At 52.7% G+C, this 19,941-nt stretch overlaps 2 protein-coding genes across 2 annotated transcripts; both read right to left on the bottom strand.

Moving 5' to 3' along the window:
* Window positions 1-1,139: 1,139 nt before the first annotated feature.
* LOC137203601 (glutathione S-transferase theta-1-like) lies at window positions 1,140-9,952 on the bottom strand. The gene is given in 6 exon segments (XM_067700061.1): window positions 1,140-1,597; window positions 1,794-1,970; window positions 6,165-6,251; window positions 6,253-6,316; window positions 7,848-7,935; window positions 9,750-9,952. Coding segments are annotated over 6 exon segments (723 nt in total). The 5' UTR covers window positions 9,862-9,952; the 3' UTR covers window positions 1,140-1,402.
* Window positions 9,953-11,837: 1,885 nt separating this feature from the next.
* On the bottom strand, window positions 11,838-19,499 carry LOC137203600 (glutathione S-transferase theta-4). The gene is made up of 5 exons (XM_067700060.1): window positions 19,388-19,499; window positions 18,226-18,313; window positions 14,091-14,241; window positions 13,255-13,431; window positions 11,838-12,142 (listed from the first exon to the last, which is right to left on the bottom strand). The coding sequence occupies exons 1-5, from the start codon at window positions 19,497-19,499 to the stop codon at window positions 11,945-11,947; spliced, it is 726 nt and encodes a 241-aa protein (XP_067556161.1). The 3' UTR covers window positions 11,838-11,944.
* Between the last annotated feature and the right edge of the window lie 442 nt (window positions 19,500-19,941).

The following is a 19,941-nucleotide window of genomic DNA, read 5'->3' as shown; positions in this document are numbered from 1 at the left end:
TGAGGGCGCTTCCAGCGCAGACACTCAGTGAATTTAGAGTCGAAAGTGTTGGCCCAAGCCACCTTCTCCCACTCGCGGAGGGGACTGAAAGAGGAGGGACTTAAGAGTCCCCAGGAACACAAATAGAGGAGGAGAAAGGAGGTGCCACGGCCTCCCCTGGGCCCACTGCACAGGGTGGAGGCTGGGGAGGGCGTGTGGACCTCTGCACCCAGCAAAGACTAGGTCCACACCTCAGGAAGCCGCCCCTCCCCAACCTTCCTTACACTCCCAGCTAATCCCTCCAGCAAAGCAGAAGCCCTGTGGGGCCCATCTAGAGGTTTGCAGGGGGGCCTGGAACCTCCCCACTTCCTTTGCAGGGCCAAACCCCTCCAACTACAACCCTGGAGCTCCTGAAGTCTGTGGCTATGATGCCCTCATTCTCTAAGCAAGCGTCCTGGATAAAAAACCCTGTCCCCAAACCCAAGACTCAGAAAAAGCCCCTTGGCAAGAGGATCGGTTACTGCAAAACTTGAGAATAGCTTGGCCTTCCTGGGCCCCAGGCTCCCAGTTTAAAGAAGACCTATCCCCCCAGGGCGGAGCCATGTTCTCCACCCCCTCCAGTGGATTGCCCTCCTCCACAAGTCACCCTTGGCCGGATTACTGCAATATCCAAATCTCCCTGCTTCCTCCCTGGCCACCGTCCAGTCCAACCCCCAACAGCAGGCAGAATATTATTCTAAAATGCAAGCTGAGCATTCCGTTCCTGTTCATGGTTTGCAGCTCCTAAGTGTGGCATTTAAGGCCCCTCATGACTGAGTCCTGACCAGGAGAGCTGCTGTTTGGATTTCCCCTCCCGACCAATTCCTCAGGACAGATGCAGGACTTGTGATTTACAATACTTGGTGCCAAAGGGCCACGTCCTGGGTGACTGGCCCAGCAAAGTGATAGCTGGCATGCCTACAGCCAACACCAGTGGACGCCCGATACCTCTGCTGTCTTTCTCTAAGAACTAGAAGGCAAGGGGGCATTTGTTAATTTCACTCTTGACAACCATCAGGGGGAAGCTGATCCATGGGGCCTAGGAAAGGGGGTTGTCTTTCGAATAGAGGCCAAGACCAAGGTCAGGACAGAAGGAAGTTCAAATAAACCACACGTCAGAGTTAGAAGCAGAGGCTCAGGCTGAGCCCAGGTTTATTTCCCAAACTGAAAAGAAGATGCAGTGATTAAAGGAGACAAGGTCTGGGTATGCCATTCTCATCGTGGCTTTTAGGCAGCTGTGGAAGATGAGTGGGGACCTGGCCCAGGGAGCAGAGGGGCAGTGGGACTCAGGCAAGTCACGCCTGCTCTCTGGGTCTGCCTCCCATGGGACATGGAAAGGAAGGTGCTTTGTGAACTGCCAAGGGCAGAGCAGAGGCTTCCCGGCTCACTGGATCATGGACAGCACCCTAGGCATCAACTTCCGCTTAATGGTGGGGTCTGCAGCCTGGGAGTCCTTGGCCTTCAGGATGACCTCATGGGCCTCCTGGAAGAGGACCTCCCCCACTGCCGCCTCCACGCGCTGATGCCACGCAGCCAGCTTGGGTCGGCCTTCAAAGACTCGGCAGCCGGCACCCACAGGCTGTAGGGAGACAGGGGACAGGATGAGACAGGGTGAGGCCAAGTATGGCAGCATCTACTTGGTTTGGAGGCCACAGAACCCCAGAAGGTTTCTACACATAAGCACAGTCCCATGGCCAGGTGAGGCAGTGTGAGCAGGACTTCAGCAGCCACCCAGGACCTCCCCTGCCTAGTCCCCCCAACAACTGCCCACTCACATTCATGAGCTCCGTGATGGCTATCAGGTCAGCCAGAGAGATGTGGGACCCAGCGAGAAAGGCCTTGTTCTGGAGGAACTTGTCCTCAAGCACCTGCAGGGTCACGTCCAACTCTGCCAGCGTGGCTGTCAGCATCTCGGGAGAGACCGGCTCACCCAGGTAAACAGGGAGCATCACCTGGTGGGTGGGCAGGCAAAGTGGGGGGTTAGGACCCAGTCCAGCCTCAGAGGCAGGAAGGCAAGTCTCCCTGCCCTTAGAGCTGCCTCCTGGTTCCATGCATTTTTTTTCCTACAGGGAAATTCCTAAAGGACTCCTTTTCCCGGAACTATTCCTGCTCCCACAATCTGAGCCTGGGGCATCTGACAGAAGGACTCAAACCCCTTTGAGAATGACTCAGAGGGGACCTGAACAATGAGTTTCATACTTTGGGGGGAGGGCCTGGCTTAGGAACAATTATTTTATAACCTCTTTCCCCCAGATTATAAAATCAGTACCTCATACAGTATAATTAGGAGGATGGGCTTTTAAGGTCTCAACTTTGTTGCTTATAAACTATGTGAACTAGAGCAAAACACTCCAACTCTCTGAGCCTCGATTTCCACATCTGTGATATGGGAATAATAGTACAGGGCTCATCTTGTAAGTGGAAAAGTGAGGCCCAGAGAGAGACAGACAGTTGCCTGAGACCACACAGCCAAGAAGAGACTAAGCCAAGCGTGGAACTGACGTCTTCTGACCCAGGGAGCTGCCAGGGACTAGAGAGAAGAGCCAGGAAAGGGTAGCGTTCAGGATTCTGGGAGGAGGGCATTTGGGGTGAAGCCATCAACAGCCTCAGGCTTGCCAGAGCTGTCAGGGAGACACAGTGGATGTGGAGCAGGGGAGGGAGCTTCATGTTCAGTCTGGTGTTTTGTTGGGTAAAGTTGCTTGGGGAGCCTGGGACTCTGGAAAGGTAAACAGGACTAAGATTGTGCACAAGCCCTGGTGGCTTCTGTTTCCTCCCCCAAACAACAAGGTAGACAGGGTCAGTGATCACCCACCAGTGGCCTGGAGGCCAGTGCTGGGCTAATGACATTCCTTTGGCTGCAGACTTTTTTTTTTTAGAAGATGTTGGGGGTAGGAGTCTATTAATTAATTAATTTATTATTTTTGCTGTGTTGGGTCTTCGTTTCTGTGCGAGGGCTTTCTCTAGTTGCAGCGAGCGGGGGCCCCCTCTTCATCGCGGTGTGCGGGCCCCTCACTATCGCAGCCTCTCTTATTGCGGAGCACAGGCTCCAGCCGCGCAGGCTCAGTAGTTGTGGCTCACGGGCCTAGTTGCTCCGCGGCATGTGGGATCCTCCCAGACCAGGGTTCGAACCCGTGTCCCCTGCATTAGCAGGCAGATTCTCAACCACTGCGCCACCAGGGGAGCCCCTGGCTGCAGACTTTTTAAAACTATGGATCACTTGCTGACATTTAAAAGTGGAGACATTTCATATAAAAATCCTGAACTTTCCAGCTTCTTTTTAACATAAAGGTGCTGGCCACACAGGGCCAGCATTCCTACCTAGCCACCAGCACAGCATCTAAGGCTGCTGCTGGGGAGAAGCTGCTCCTTGGTGGGGGAAGCGGGAGGGTGGGGGGAACAACGGCTCTTAGTTTGCCAAACCCCACATAAGTCCACCTCCCGTGTATTCTCTGCCTCACCCCAGCAGCAGACTGTCTACATTTCCCTTCTGTTCCCATGGGGTGGTTCCAAAGTTCTTAGGGTTTTAAAAAGTGTTTTTATTCCTCTTTAAATATAAAAGACCATAAGAGGGTAATAAATAAATTCTGATTTATTCTTATCAGGAAATGCTATACACTAGTTAGAAAAAAATAAATTAGACCCACCCATAGCACTATGGAAAAATGCAAGTTCCAGAATGATATGAGAGCATTTATATAAAATTGTAAGCACTCAAAGCAAAACTTTATTTTTATGGCTACACATAAATGTAATAATGTAGAAAATCGTGAACTGAAAGGACTTGAACCAGATCCTGGGGAGCAGGGGGCACCTCAGGAAGGTACAAGGGCAACAAAGAGGTCTTTTGACTTTTGTTCTCTAATGTTTCCTTTTTCATATAAAAAAATGATAGAAGACACAATAAAACTCATGACCCAGAATTAGCCATACACTTTCAAAAATGAGGAGTGCTTCTGATGAGGATATGACAGTCACAAAAAAGCCACTGCTCCCACCATAACACTGAAAAGAAAATAACCTTATTTTTCTTTAAAGTCTTCAAAGAATATAGAACTTTAAAAAAAGGAAAATAAAAGAAAGAACAAAAAAAGAAAGAAAAAAGCCTAAACCTGTTCTGTCCAATATGGAAACCACTGGCAACGAGAGGTTACTGAGCTCTTAAAATATGTCTCGTCTTAGGTGAAATGTGCTGTGCATGTAAAATACACACCAGAAAACAGACACAGATGAATGGAACAGGATAGAGAGCCCAGAAATAAACCCACGCACTTATGGTCAATTACAACAAAGGAGGCAAGAATATACAACAGAGAAAAGACAGTCTCTTCAGTAAGTGATGCAGGGAAAACTGGACAGCTACATGTAAAAGAATGAAATTAGAACATTCTCTAGCACCATACAAAAAGATAAACTCAAAGTGGATTAAAGGGCTTCCCTGGTGGCGCAGTGGTTGAGAGTCCGCCTGCCGATGCAGGGGACACGGGTTCGTGCCCCGGTCCGGGAAGATCCCACATGCCGCGGAGTGGCTGGGCCCGTGAGCCATGGCCGCTAAGCCTGCGCGTTCGGAGCCTGTGCTCCACAACGGGAGAGGCCACAACAGTTAGAGGCCCGCGTACCGCAAAAAAAAAAAAAAAAAAAAAGGATTAAAGACCTAAACGTAAGACCAGGAACAGTAAAACTCCTAGAGGGAAACATAGGCAGAACCACTGAGGGGCACTTAAGTGTCATTGTTGATGGACACTGGGGTTGCTTCCACAGCTATTGTGAATAATGGCTATTGTGAATATTGCTGCTATGAACATCTCTTCGAGACCCTGCTTTCAATTATTTTGGGTATATACCCAGAAGTGGAAGTGCTGGGTCATGTGGTAATTGTATTTTTAATTATTTTGAGGAATCATCATACTGTTTTCCACAGCAGCTGCACTACTTACCATTCCCATCAACAGTGCACAAGAGTTCTAATTTCTTCTTATTCTCACCAACACTTGTTATTTTGTTCACATATATATATATACATATATATATACACATATATATATGTATATATATATGTAATAGCCATTCCAGTGGGGGTGAAGTGGTATCTCATTATAGTTTTAATTTGCACTTTCCTAATGATTAGTGATACTGAACATATTTTCATGTGTTTATTAGCCAAAATTTTACTATTTTGAGTACACTGGCTTAAGTAAAATATAGTCATTTCAACTGTTTCTTTTTACTTTTTAATGGTGGCTACTAGAAGATTTAAGACTGCATATATCTCACTTTGTACTTTGGTGCAGCACTGGACTAAATGAACTAAATTCCAGAGGGCACGAGCCCTCCCTAGGTAAGCCACATTCATCCCTGGGGTCCAGGCAAGCAGAGGTGTAAGCCTGCCATCAGCATAGGAGTTTTCTGATGAAGCAGCCACGTGGGGAACTTAGGGCGGGGCTGAAAAGTAGAGCCATCTTACGGTGGTAGTTGGTGCTTAGATTCCAAATCCCTGCTGGAGGAAAGTGAGCAACCTGATTCCACCCTCCGGATACCTGAAACCAGAGATGAACTGAAACTAACTAATGCCACATCCCAGCCCCATTCCTGACTAGCTGGAAGGGAGGAACCTCCCACCAAGACTGCCTGATAGAGAAAAGTGCAAGCCCTTTCTCGGGTATTTATTATGTATTCAGTCTCTACTCTCCTTTTATACATAATGTGCAGCACATAATGATAAATTATAAGGCATACAGAGAAAGAGGAAAATGTGGCCCATAATCAAGAAGGATAAAAAAACAACCAGTAGAGACAGACTCGCAGAGAACCCCGGGGTTGAAATTAGCTGACAAAGACTTTTAAGTAACTATTCTAAATATGTTAAAGAATTTAGAAGAAAAGATGGACCAAGTGGGTGAGTGGATGGTGAATTTCAGCAGAGACAGGGAAACTCTAAAAAGAACCAAATGGGATTTCTAGAACTGAAAATTACATATCTCGAATACAGAATGTATTAGATGGGCTTACCAGCAAACAGAAGGAAGGATTAGGAAGTCAAAGTCAGGTCAATACAAGCTATTCAAACTGAAAGGAAGAATAAATGCGATGTTGCCCAAGCCCTTTTGGGCGATGTCCTCACTGCCTCCGCCTGGGGAGGGGCACCTCACCTTATGCCACAGGACCCGGAGGCAGTTTCTCCGCAGGGTTGTGTGCTGCCAGGCCAGGTACTCATCCACACGGGCACAGGCCTGTGTGGTCCTGGGGGTACCAGTGGTCAGGGACCTTATACTTGCGGGTCAGGTAGAGCAGAATGGCCATACTGTGGGGGAGGGGAGGACATGATGGGTGGGGGAAAGTATGGAGCTAGGGGCTTTATACAGAGTCCCTTCCTTAACCTTCCTGACCATGTGCCAAGGTATTTGCTCGGTTTCCAGACAAGGAAGCCAGGCTCAGAACAGAAATGGGAGTTGCCCAGGGCACACAGCCTTTGGTGGCAGAACTGAAAGTCTGTCTATGGCTAATACCCAAGCTCATCCTATCACCAGGCGAAATCCCACAGCAAGTCCTGCCAAGTGTTCTGAGACAGCTTCTGATGGGAAAACCAGAGAGAGCTTCCTGGAGGAGATGGCATCAAAGCTGAGCCTTAAAGAAGCTCAGTTCTTTCCAGTCTGCATCTACTCTCGTCATCCAACATTCAGCCCCTCCCAGATGGCCTGATGGTTCAAAAAGGCTTTCCTGTTGTCCCTAAAGCACCAGCTGGAAACGCGGGGCAGGGCGGGGGGGGGGGGCGGGCAGTGCTGCAGGATCATGAACCAGCAGGACAGACAACGCTCCCGCAGCTCCCTTCCTGCCCTGGGTTAGGAGGACTGCCTTGGTGTTGGGGCGGGGGTGGACCCGGAAGGGCACTGAATGTGGGAATTTGGGGCCATAGGAAGGCCTTCAGGAACTCGGGATACCCCAGGGGCTGGGCATCCCAGCCAAAGGGGCAGAAAACCTCTGTATCTACCACTGGCCTAGGTTCCCTACTGGGAACCCTGTATCCACACGCAGCTGAACAGCTCACTTGTCTTTTTGCTCTTTTTGCTCCCAACTAATTGTTCAAGGAAGCTCCGAGGAGGGCTACAGGTCCCTGGGAGCCATGCACCTCCCAAAATAGGGGAGAAGAGACAGAGAAATGCAGAGATTGCATGCTGCCCCTGGCAGGTACGCTTGGGAGGTCAACAGTGGGCAGCACAGGACTCAGGACAGTAAGGGCAGCAGGAAGGAAGATGGCGCTGGCAGAAGGTGGGAGGAATTCTTTGGGGGTGCATCCACCTCAAGATTCCAGAGATGAGTTCAAAAGTTCCAGGTTCCCCTTGTTGTGAGAGGCGTGACTTAGGTGATGAAGGGGGCGGAACTGGAAAAAAATTTCACCCTCCCTAAAGAGATTTCTACTTCTTGGGACTGTTGTGATGCAAAACATACACGTGTCTGGTGGTCTTCCCACGGGCATGGCCCACCCAGGGAAGGGGCAGCCCAGAGATGGAACCACTGGGGCATCAAAACACAAGTTTGGCCAGCGGGCAACCTTGGAGGGGATGAAGCCGCCCTGCCCCGCACCCCTGCCCGGGGACCCATCACCAACAACCACAGGATTGGTACAGATGTAAAACAGATGAGTTCTTTTCCAACCATCCCTGTGAACTGAAACCGTGGACAGGCAGGAGCCGGGGGTCAAGCCCTGACTCTCTGTAGGATGTTGGGCAAAGGGCCCTTCACCTCGGAGGACTTCAGTTTCCTGTCTATGAAATAGAGAGCTAGGACAAGATGGTTCTAGAGAGGTCTGGTAGCAGCCCCGGCTCCCCAGTTACCTCTCGGTCAAAATGAAGTCCCCGCCCTTCAAGGCAGGCATCTTCTGCCGGGGGTTCACCTGGGCAAAGACATCACTGAGGTGCTGGCCTGCAGAGAGCCCATCGTGGTGGGTGGTGGGAGGAAAACGCCAAGCCCTGCCTGGCTGCGCCCACCCCCCACGCCACCCCCCTCTCAAGGCCCAGGCCCCAATTTCATGGCTCTTCTCCAGCCCCGGGTTGCTCTCCGGTGTGGAAAGGCTGCTGTGGGAGGAGTGGGAGGCTGTTCTGCCAGCTGGTGCAAAAGACCTTGATAGCCCTTGCCAGGTCCTGGTGGGCATAACCTTCCCCCAACAGCACGCCCCCAAAACAGAGCTCAAGAAGCTCCAGCCAGGGTGGGGCCTCTCCTTGCCTGGGCCCTCACAGACACCCAACCCACTGCCTTGCCACCACTGCCAGCATCACAAGCGCCCATGCAGGGTGTCCCCAACTGCAGGGGCCGGGAGGCTGGTGCCCTGAGTGGACTGTGATTCCCTACGGTGCCCCTTTCCCTGTGGACTCTAAGGTAGGGTCACCAAACACAGACAAGTGGCCTCTTCCTGGTGTCCACTTACTTGCAACCAACTTCCACAGGCCCCTGAGTGTCCCCTTGCTCACCCTGCCCTGGGCACCGGGGACAGAGCTGGCCCTGTCGTTAGGCTCTGCATTCTTGTCCCACCACAGCTCCCCGGAAAGGTGCAGCCCACTGTCCCCCAGGACCCTGACCTCTACTCAAGCTCATATGAGTGTTTTCTGCTCCTTCAGATGCAGCCAGAGAGAAGCTTCTGAAGGACACTTAAGCATCACTGCTGCCACGCTCAACAGCCTTCAGTGGTTCCCCATTACCACGGGAGCAGGGGGAAGCTGCTCAAAGCCATAAACTATCCACTACCGCCTCACCCCTCCAGCCTCAGCCCCACTCTCTCTCCTCCCTTTCCCTCCCTTCCGACTGTTCCTTCACCAGGGACCCTCCCCTCCTCTCCTGGTGAAACACACCTCCTACTGCACCCTCTATCTGACAGCCCAGTTTGGACATCCCTTTGTCCCCATGCCCTCTCCCCTACCCCACACTCTGCAGAGGTAACCCCTGGGCAGGACAAGTGGGCAGTCCCCAGAGGAGGCTGGGAAGAGATGGCGATTCAGGCAGAAGGACAGGCTGGCACAAAGGCAGAATGGCAGGCGAGGCCCACCGAGCTGGGGGCCCTGGGTGGAAGGCTCAGCCAGGCAGAGTTGCCCTACTTGCCCCACCAGCAAAAAGGGAGTTCTGCTGTCGCCTACCCCAGCTGCCATGCCAGCTGTGCCCTTGGGACCTTGGGGACCTGTCAGAGAAACAAACCCTCTTGCTCAGAGTGCAGGGCTCGCCAAGCCCCTGCAGTCCCCCTCCTGCTCCCATAACTCCCCGTCGGCTGCCCCCCTTTCCGGTAGGAATAAGAGGCAGAGGACAAGGTAAGTGAAGGCAAAGCAGGAGGAGGAGGAAGGGACAGAGGGGGACCCAGTGCAGCCCAGGCCAGAGCATCAGCAGCTGGGGCCACAAAGGAGAGGCTCACTCTGCCACACCCCCCATGCGGCCCCCCTAAAGCCCCCTCCTCCTGCCCCTTTCCCTGGGGCCCCAACCCTATGCCCAGGTGTACCCCCTCTGTTCGCAGTGTCCCTCCTCCTTTCCTCATGCCTCCCCCACTTTTTACTCCGCTTCAGCTGAGCCCCGTGGTCCATTCCATGGGACGAAACAGAGTTTGGGGATCCCCGAATCTCGTATCTCCCTGGTGGCTCACCTGTTCGGTGCTGGCCCCAGGACGGGGGTGACTCGGAGAGGGGTCCCCCTAATTGGTGTTCGGCCTCCTCGTCCCTCACTGACTTCTCGGTCCCCCAGACCCGGGCCTGGCCCACCTTTGCGCAGGTCCACGGAGCGCAGCTCGAAGGGGATGCCGTTCTTCTCGGCGAAGATGTAGACGGCGCGGCAGGGTTGGGACAGCAGGTCCAGGTAGAGCTCCAGGCCCATGGCGGGGGCGGACCAGCCTCGCAAAGCACGGGATACGGAACACAGCAAGCCCAGCGCTGGGTCTGACGAGCGGCAGCGCGGCCCGCCCCCCGGTAGCTCCCCATTGGCGCTCTGGCCGCGCACTTGGGTGCAATCGCGGAAGCCCGGCGAGTCTGCGGGCTGGGCGGGGGCTCCGGATGGTCCCCTTCGGGGAGGCGGGTTGGGGGGCTCAGAGGGCCCCCAGGCCCAAGCTCATCTCACTGAGCATAACGTCTTCAAGGCTCATCCTAGTTGTAGCGTGTGTCAGAACTTCCTGTTTTACGGATGAGAAAATTGAGGCCCACAGTTGATTACAGGTCCAGAAAGTCTGACTCCAGCATCTACGCTCTTGGCCACAAGCTGCAGAGATCCTGGCGCCAGCAAGAGGCAAAGCCTCTGGGTTTACGGTCAGCGTGGTGGGCTAACTCACTTCGCCCCGGCGCGTGCCCTGGACTCTGACAGCAGGTCTTCCTGCTCCTGCCAGCCCAGTGCCTCAATCTCGTTCCCTGGGTTTGTTTCTTCCCTCCTCTGGGCCTCTGTTTCCCCACCTTTAAAATGATGGAGCAATCCCACTGAAAGATCCAGCAATCCCACTTCTGGGCATATATCCAAAGAAAATGAAAACAGGATCTGGAAGAGATATCTGTAATCCCATGTTCATTGCAGCATTATTCACAATAGCCAAGATATGGAAACAACCTAAGCGTCTGTTAAGGGGTGAATGGATAAAGACAAATTGGAGAATATACACTGACACATACAGAGGAATCTTTCATCTAGCCTTTAAAAAGAAGGAAATCTTGTCATTTGCAACAACATGGATGAAGCTGGAGGTCATTACGCTAAGTGAAATAAGACAGGCCCAGAAAGACAAATACTGCCTGATCTCACTTATGCTGTGTGGAATCTAAAAAAAGTGGAACTCTAACAAGCAGAGAGTAGATGGTGGTTACCAGGGGCTGGAGGGGGAGGGGGGAAATGGCAACATATTGGTCAAAGGGTATAAAGTTTTGAATACCCCAGATAAATAAGTTATGGAGATCTAATGCACAGCATGGTGACTATAGTTAACAGCACTGCATGGTATACCTGAAATTTGCTGAGTAGTTCTTAATTATTCTCAGCAACAACAAAAAAATGGTAACTGTCTGCTGAAAGGAAAAAAAAAAAAAGCACAACCTGAGTGTTGTGAGTGAAGTTTGATCCAGGGTCTTGCTGAAAACTACAGCACAAGAGACAGCCTTTTCAAAAATCCAGTTTTTGTTTCATTGATCTTCTCTACTGTTTTTCTCTTCTCTATTTCATTTATCTCCACTGGAATCTTTATTATTTCTTTTCTTCTGATGGTTGTGATTTGAGATCTGTATGCCTTTACAGCTATAAATTTGCTTCACAGCCCTGCTTCTGCTGCATCCCATAAGTTTGGGTGTGTTGTGTTTTTGTTTTCATTTGTTCAAAGTACTTTCTAATTTCCCTTGTGATTTCTTCTTTGATCCACTGGTTGTTTAAAAATGGATTGTTTAATTTCCAGATATTTCATCTTCTAGTTTTCCTTCTGTTGTTGATTTCTCATTTCATTCCACTGTGTTCAGAAACACACACTGTGATTTCAATCTGTTTAAATTTCTTGGGATTTATTTTATGGCTTCAAAAAGGGTCTAACCTGGAGAATACTACGTGTGCCCTTGAGAAGAACGTGTATTCCGTGTTGTGGGTGCGGTGCTATGCGCAGTTGGCAGGCCGATTGGTTTAGGGTGTTGCTCAATCATCCATTTCCTTGGGGATCTTCGGTCTCACTATTTTATCCATTAGTGAAAGTAGAGCACTGAAGTCTCAACTCTTATTATTGACAGTTTAATCATGTTTAACCTTTAATTTTCAAATTCTTTTTGGAAGCTGGGGGGACTCGTGACCGCCCCCCAGACCCACCACATCAGATGTGTGTCCCAGGCTCAGCAACCGTGGCGGTTGTTCCAGTTCACTGAAAAACAGTGATTTTCAGCGTCTCCCCTAAGGTAGGAGGCGCCGGGGGCTGAGCTGGCCAGGCCCGCAGGCTGGGCTGCTACTACGTGAACTTCTGCAGCAAATCGCAGATCCTCTCCTTGACCATCGGATCCAGAGTGGAGCAGTCCCATTCCGCCAACTTCACCAGCCGGTCGTGGGCCTCCCAGAAGAGGTCGGAGCCGATGGCCAGCTCCACCCTCATGCGCCACTCGGCCAGCTTGGAGCTGTTGAGGAAGACGTTATGGTTGCCCGCCATTGGCTGTGGAGAGACAGAGAGGTAGGCATGGTCAGCCTGTGGACCAGCCCCACCTGCGTCCCTCCTACAGCTGCAGGGCTCTCCCCATCTGTCCCTGTGGACAGTGAGCTGGCTAACCCCTGAGGCCTGGTCAGGGGTTGCAGGCCATGTAACACATGTGGGTGGGGATGGAAGATCCCTGGGGGCTCTCAGTCGCTGGTCTTGCTCCAAGGCTCCTGAATCCCTCTCTAAGGGACCCCTGGCCCAGGGCTTCCCACTTCTCCAGCGTGAAACCTCCCAGGGGTCCTGCCCTCTTCCAGGGAAACCCCTTGTCCCCAGATGAGGGTGGGAGGAATTCAGTTATTTTTCCCCCCTGTTGAACCTCCCTCTGTGATCAAGCACAGGGGCGGGGACGAGAAAGCCATCAGGCAGCCTAAGAAACATGCACACAAGATGTTTGGGGGGTTGTGAATGAAATTTAAGGGGTGGGGGGTGAAACTGAGGGGACTGCACCACCTGGGACGGAAAGATTGGAATGTTTTTTTCCCGGTGCTGGTCCACACTGCACACTGACCAGGGCCACTTTGCATACTGGCCAGGGTCTCAACAGCATCCTGCACACCAGCTAGGTCAGAACTGGTCACCCTCCCCTGCACACAGAAACCACATAAATGCCGCCCCACACCCACGTGTGTCCCCCCATGCACAGCGGATGCCCCTCAGACCCAGAGCCAGGGAGCTGCTCTGTACAACTATCTGTCTGGAGCTCTGGAAAAGAGGCACTTTGGCTGGAAGGACACTTTGGAAACCTCTGGACAATTTCCGGAGAGTCCAGCGGGAGGAGGAGGCATCCAGGATCCTGGCCGACTGACCAAGAAACACTGTGTTCTTCTCCTTGTCCCACGCTGGCCCTCCAGCTCCTGCCCCCACAGAGGACTCTTGGTGAAGCATGAATGACCACGATCCTCCCCGATTCAAAACCTGTGTTTCCCGTGGCCCCCGGGTCAAGGCCAGACACCCAGGCGTGGCTCCCACAGTCCCCATATCTCCCCGTTCACCAGCCTTTCTGAAAGTTATGGTCACAGAGGAGTCCCTCCTCTGTCCAGGCTCCATCCCCCCGTCACCCCACCGCACACCTGCATCATCTCCACCAGGGCTACCAAGTCGGCCAGGGAGATGTTGTCCCCGGTGATGAACATCTTCTCCTGCAGAAACTTTTCCTCGAAGAGCTTCAGGTTGTTAGTCACCTCTGCCAGCACCTGCTCTGTCTTCTCAGCTGGAACTTCCTCACCCGTGATCATCGGGATCAGCAGCTGGCCAGGGGAGGGGAGGGGAGGGAGAGGAGGCCATATCTGACCCTCCAGGTCTCAGTACCCTTTTCTGCTAGAGAGGTGGTGGACAGTACCAAGGATGTAAAGTGGTGTCGCCTCTTTTAGCAGTTCTGGTTGGTAGAAGCTGCCTGGGGCCCTTGTTCAGAAGGATTTGAAGTCCCAGCAGGAAAGAATCCTATGATTGATTACTGATATCTGTCACAGGCATAGGATAAGAAGTAGGGACACATGTACTGGTTATTTGTCATCTTCAAATCTGGTAGCCTTTATGGGCCCTTTGACTCTGGGGTGTTTTTTGGGGGGGGGAGTGTTTTGCTGCATGGCTTGTGGGATCTTAGTTCCCTGACCAGGGATTTAACCTGGGCCACAGCAGTGACAGTTCCAAGTCCTAACCTCTGGACCACCAGGGAATTCCCAACTGTGATATTTTCTAGTTTGGAATGAAATGTCTTGACTCTTATCCTGGCTCCAGTGATACCAGCCCCTCCTGGGCACCCCTCACCTTGTCTTTCTAAGGCTCTTTCCTACTCAGTGGTTCACACTCCCCACAGCTCTGTAAGGCAGGCAGGAAAGGGGGCTGTGGAAATGAGGCTCAGGGAGGGAGGGACACTTGCTTGAGCCCCCGCTGTGGCCCTGCTCACCTTGATCCAGAGTATCTTGTTCATGGGCAGCTGAAGGGCTGTGTGCTGCCAGGCCATGAACTCGTCCACGCGGGCGCGCGTGTGCAGGTCTGGCGGGTACCAGTGCGAGGGCGCGCTGTACTTGCGGCACAGGTAGAAAAGGATGGCCACACTGCAGAGAGGACAGTCAGGGCGCTCCTCTGGCCTCCCCAACCCTCTACACGAACCATCCAGCGGGGCTGGGCCCAATGTGGGCCCTCCAGCCACAGGTGGGCTCTAGGCACTGACATCCCACCTGGAGGAGGATGAGCCCCAAGGGCCCCGGGAAAGGCAGTCAGTCCGCCCCCATCAGCGAGGGCACGGAGGGGCCCTGCGGGGCAGGTGGGAGTTGGTGGATGGCATCAGGAAGGGCAGTCCAGACAGGGCACAACACGTAGGGAAACACGGGGTAAGAGGGGGCGCGGGAAATCTGGAGAAAGCAGAACCCATGAGTGACGGGGAGAGGGTGCGGGCTGGGTGGGGAGAGGTCAGGGACAGCCAGAGATGGCCTGCACTGCTCTGTCCATGCCCACTGCCCACTGCCCCCACCACCACACCTTCCGTGTCTCTTGATCCTGCACCTGGAGGTTATGGTCCTCAACGCTTATTCCCTGCCTTCAGCCCTCCCGGCTCCCACACTGGGAGCTCGGATACCAAGCGGGGACCACACACACCAGCACGTTCTCTGACAGCCCCTGCCCCCAGGGTGAATCAGAGCTTACGGTGACCGGAGGAGCCTCACCTCCTGGCAGACAGGGCCCAGCCCACATCACAGTCCCTGGGATGACCCTGGAATAGGCATCTGGCCTTTTGTCTGGCCAGCACCCTTTCCCCCACTTTTCCCGCAGGGACCCGCTCCACCAACAGTGATCCTGGCCCGGGTGACTGGCAGTCATGGGTCCCAGTGCCCTGGCCAGTGAGAGGCCCACAAGTAAGCAGGTGACTCGACTGGGCCCATCCCTGTCCTTCCTGAGAACTTCAGATCACCCACGAAGGAGGGGTTGCTCGTTTTGCGAGGACCAGGTGCTTCAAAGATAAGGCTACAGAGCTGTTGCTGGTGGTGGGAATAGGAGAAAATGCTGAGAGAAGCTGGCAGGTGGGCTGGTGGGGGAAAGCATCAGCACCACCATAGCCAGGCCCAGATTCCCCTGGCTTGTCACATCCCCCAGTAAACTCAAACTAGTTGAGCGGAGTTTCTGCCTTGCGTGGCTGGTGTCCTTAGCCTCTCACTCAGTGCCCTAATAGACACCTGTGGGCAGAGGGGCCAGGAGGCTGGAGGGATGGGGGAAGGGTGGGTCTTTGGAGAAGGTCTAAGGGGGATGGTAGTGGATTCACAGCCGTTCTAAGGCCCAGGACTGGGAGGTGGGAGGGAAGGACCAGCAGGGTGAGAAGGTGGCATAATAAGAAGGCCAAGGGCAGAGGTGGGGGCCCTGCTCTGGAGAGAAAACCAAGGGTGTGGCTGGATAATCACTTGGTAAAGATATTAGGCAGGTGACTTGTGAATCTAAGGGACCATTTCAGCAGAAACACTGACAGCTTGTACTGAAGGAGACAGATGGGATGAAATGAACGAAGGCTGTCAGACACCTCTGTGAAATGGGCAGATGGGACTATTCAACCTTCAAGAAGAGGAAAGAATAACCCAGAGGGAGGCTCAGGGGCCAGTAGGGCTGTCCTGCCACCACAGGCCTGGGGTACTGGTTCTAAAAGGTGGGGCCAACACCCTGATAGGCTCAGAGGACAGAGTATGGAGCTAACGAGGATCATTTTGTTAAGAGAAACGAAAGACCCAAAATGGGGTCACTTGTGCTAAGCCCCACATCAGCCAACCGAGACTCAGTACCTTAACCTAACTGCAGTTTCAGCCTCTCCCAGGAATGTGACCTTGAACCAGTTAATCTGGAATTACCTGGCCAGCACTAGTGAGGTCATCTGCCTGATAGACCCCTGGCTTCCCCCAAAGAAAGGTGATCTTGACTAAAACAATCCGCTCTTTGCTAGAAACTTCCTTTCCCTGCCTCCTTCTGCCTATAACAAGCCTTTCATTTTGTACAGCTCATCAGAGCTCCTTTCCAGGTGGGATGCTGCTCCGTTCATGAATTGTTGAATCTTTAATTTTACGCAGTTGAATTTTTATTTTTAACAATGCTCAAGCCCTAAAACCGAATGCAATTTGTGCTGCCAGGTTTCAGACTTGCCGGGGATGCACGAGCCTTTTATTCCTTCCTATCCTCTGTTTTGGAATGGTAATGTCTAGCCTATGCCTGTCCCCCCACTGTATTTTGGAAACAGGATAACTTGTTGTCTGGTTTCACAGGTTCATAGATGGAAGGGAATTTTGACCCAGCATGAATCAAACCCTAATCGCACCCATACCTGACTTGGATGATTTAGAGGATGGCATTTTGGACTTAAAGGTGATGCTGGGATGATTATGACTTTTGGAGATGCTGGGATGAGGTGAATGTATTTCACACATGAGCAGGACATGAATTTGGGGGGGGCCAGGAAGCAGACGGTTATGAGTTGAATTGTGTCTCGCAAAAAAGACATGTTGAAGTCTTAATACCCAGTACCTTAAAATGTGACCTTATTTGGAAAGAAGGTCTTTACAGAGGTCATCAAGTTAAAATGAGGTCATTGGAGTAGATGCTAATCCAAAATGACTGGTGTCGGGACTCCCCTGGTGGCGCAGTGGTTAAGAATCCGCCTGCCAATGCCGGGGACATGGGTTCGATCCCTGGTGCGGGAAGATCCCACATGCCTCGGAGCAACTGAACCCGTGCGCTACAACTACTAAGTCTGTGCTCTAGAACCTGCGAGCCACAACTACTGAGCCCATGTGCTGCAATTACTGAAGCCTGTGCACCTAGAGCCCATGCTCCACAACAAGAGAAGCCACCGCAATGAGAAGCCCATGCACCGCAACAAAGAGTAGCCCCCACTCACCGCAACTAGAGAAAGCCCACATGCAGCAACAAAGATCCATGCAGCTAAAAAAATTTTAAAAAAAGACTGGTGTCCTTATAAAAAGGGGATATTTGGACACAGAGACATGCACAGAGGGAAAGCGATGTGAATAGACACAGGGAGAAGATGGCCATCTTCCAGACAAGGAACACCCTAGGCTACCAGAACCTAGGAGAGACCTGGGACAAATCCTTCCTGGCCCCTTCATGGCGAGCATGGCCCTACCAACACCTCGATTTCGGACTTCTACCCCAGAGCCATGAGACAATACATTTCTGTTGTTCTAAGCCAGCCAGTCGGTGGTACCCTCTTACAGCAGTCCTAGAAATGTACCTAGCCCTGGGCCACCCAGACTTCCATGGTCCACTTGGGAGATATACTTTAAGTTATGAGACCACCTGTGAAGCAGGCTGAGAAACAATGAACCCTGAATCTTACCAAACCTTGAGATCCAACTACCAATTTACAGGAAATGAAGGGACAGAAAGCCATGTTACACGGCACCATGAGGATTCAGTCAGCAAAATTTAGACCATCGGAAATTCCACAGGACAAAAGAGCTGGTTTCTTCAACCATGGCAAAAATGCAAAGGTCCAAGGTCCAAGGTGGGGCGTGGAGGGGGCTGGAGATGAAAAGAGACTGAAGAGGTGGATCAATCAGTTGCACTCTTTGCAGCTTATTTGGACCCTGATTCCAAGGCACGAACTGCAAAGAAAATATGTCTGAGATATTCAGAGACTGTCGAATATGAACAGGATATATGAAGAAATACAGAAATTATTGTTAATTTTATTAGGTGTCATCATGGTATTGTGGTGATGCTTTTTTTTTTTAAAGAGACTTTATCTCTTAGAAGGTCATTCCTAAACATTTACAGGTGAAGGAATGGAGTGGCCAGGAGGCAGGGGAACAGAGTGGAGTATAGATGATGCAAAATGGGCCCCTGGGTGGACCACTGTTGGAACTATGGGGTGGGTACGTGGGTCCGTTATACTCCTTCTTCTTTACTATTTACTCTACTTAAGTGTATGTGTGAACTTTTCCAGAGTAAAAAAAAAAAAAATCAATAGGCACCAGCAGAAGGGCTGCCACTGACTCTCCCAGGAAAAGCAGACACATGGTGGGAGAGCCAGGGAAGACCGTTACCTTTCAGATAAGACAAATTTTCCATCTTTGAGACTGGGCAGCTTCCTCAGGGGGTTGATCTCGATGTACTCCTTGCTGTGGTGGTGACCTGAGAGGTGCAGGAAGGTCTGAGGCTGCTGGGACCCCAGGGAAGAGAGACCCAGGCCTCCCAGAGGCAGAAATGCCTTTCTCTCCATTTTCGCAAGAAGGGAAACTGAGTCCCAGAGGAAAACCATGGCTCACCCCAGGTAAGGGGGCAAATCAGCGGCCCAACAGGGACCAGGTCAGGACGCCTGCCCCCATCCCAGGCTCCGTGACCAGGACAACCTTTATGGCTCACAGAAGCTGGAGGCCTCCAGCCCTCACCCCCAACTCTGGGCCTAAAGCCACAGCCTGTGAATCAACAGAAGCCCTAGGGGCCTGGATCCCACCCCTAGACCCCCTGCCCCTCTAAGGGGAGCAGGGCAGGTGCCAGCACAGGAGCCCCAGCCCCAGCACACAGATGGAATCCAAAAGGGAGCCTCCCATAGGCACTCAATCCAAGTGATCCGAACAGAGAACCCTATGTGTGTGGGGGGGGGGTCGGGGGGGAGTTTTAACTCCTCCTTGGTCAGCTGCCTCCACTGAAAACACTTCAGGGGGCTCTACTTCCACCCCGATAATGTCCAGGGCTCCCGGGTCTCCTCCTCTGTGTTCTGGAGGCTCCAGCCTCTGCAAGCTGAGGTTTTAGAGCTGCTTGGAGTGGTGATGGAGAGTGTGGCCACGGACCTCACCCAGGCTTGGGGGTCACCCTGAGCAGGTCTGAACACTTGGAGCGGGGGAACGGGTGTGGATTGAAGTAAATGAGGAACAACCGTGCGCCTCTGCGACCTCTGCCAAACTAATTGGCAGGTGCTGCAGCTGACGAGGTGCTGGGCACCCTTGAGGAGAAGGTGGGGCGCTAGGTGGGGGTCCCTCCGCCCCTCTTCCTCTCATTTCCCCCCAGAAGAGCCTGTTCACAGTGGGGCAGAGTCCGTGGGGACCCGCAAAGGCAGGCGGGGCAGGAGCACCACCAACAATTCCCTTGGGAAGCTTTTCTTCCCCTGTGGACTTTGTGGGGGTCTCCTCTGTCTCTGTCTCCGCTTCTCAGAAATACCCCAACCTTGTGTCCTGCCTTCCTACCCGGGCAGCTGCAGATGCCGACCTTTCAGCAGATCCACAAACTGGAAGTCGAAAGGGATGCTGTTCTTCCTGGCGAAGATGTAGACAGCGCGGCACGATGCAGACAGCAGGTCCAGGTAGAGCTCCAGGCCCATGCTGGGCCCCCGCTGCGGCCGGCAGACACCCAGCCTCAACCAAAATGCAGCCTGTGCCCTGGCCCTGTGCCCACCAGCCCAGGCCCAGGCCCCCGCGTTCTGGAACCTCTTGTTCACTTGGTGTTTTCATGAGGCCGAGAAGCCTGGAATTCTCACAGCAGCAAAGATTCTGAGGAAACCCAGGAACAGGCTGGAGAGAGGCCTGTAGCTTGGGGCCAAGGGGTCAGGGGTGGCTGTGACCTTGCCCTTTCCCTCCGTGGGGGTGTCCGTTTGTACTCCTGGCCCGGGTCTGAGAAGGGCTTCCACGTGGGCACTCCCATGGCCAGGCCTTCATGGCAGAACGTAATCGAAGGGGCGTTGCAGGGTCCAGAGTGAGGATGGGATGAGAACTAACCCAGGAGGGTTCCAGAAGCAGGGAGCGGGGATATCCACAGGTCAATCT

This window comes from Pseudorca crassidens, chromosome 12 (genome assembly GCF_039906515.1).
Source record: "Pseudorca crassidens isolate mPseCra1 chromosome 12, mPseCra1.hap1, whole genome shotgun sequence".
Classification (NCBI taxonomy): Eukaryota; Metazoa; Chordata; class Mammalia; order Artiodactyla; family Delphinidae; genus Pseudorca; species Pseudorca crassidens.
Note: the sequence above shows the minus strand (reverse complement) of the source record. Positions and strands in the feature narration are given on the sequence as shown.

Excerpts from the sequence above, each read along its gene's own strand:
- LOC137203600 (XM_067700060.1), bottom strand. The coding sequence starts at position 19,499 with ATGGGCCTGGAGCTCTACCTGGACCTGCTGTCTGCATCGTGCCGCGCT. Across the intron at positions 14,242-18,225 it reads AAATTTGTCTTATCTGAAAG|TGTGGCCATCCTTTTCTACC; the intron begins GTAACGGTCTTC and ends TCCTCTCTGCAG. Across the intron at positions 13,432-14,090 it reads ACAAGATACTCTGGATCAAG|CTGCTGATCCCGATGATCAC; the intron begins GTGAGCAGGGCC and ends TCCCCTGGCCAG.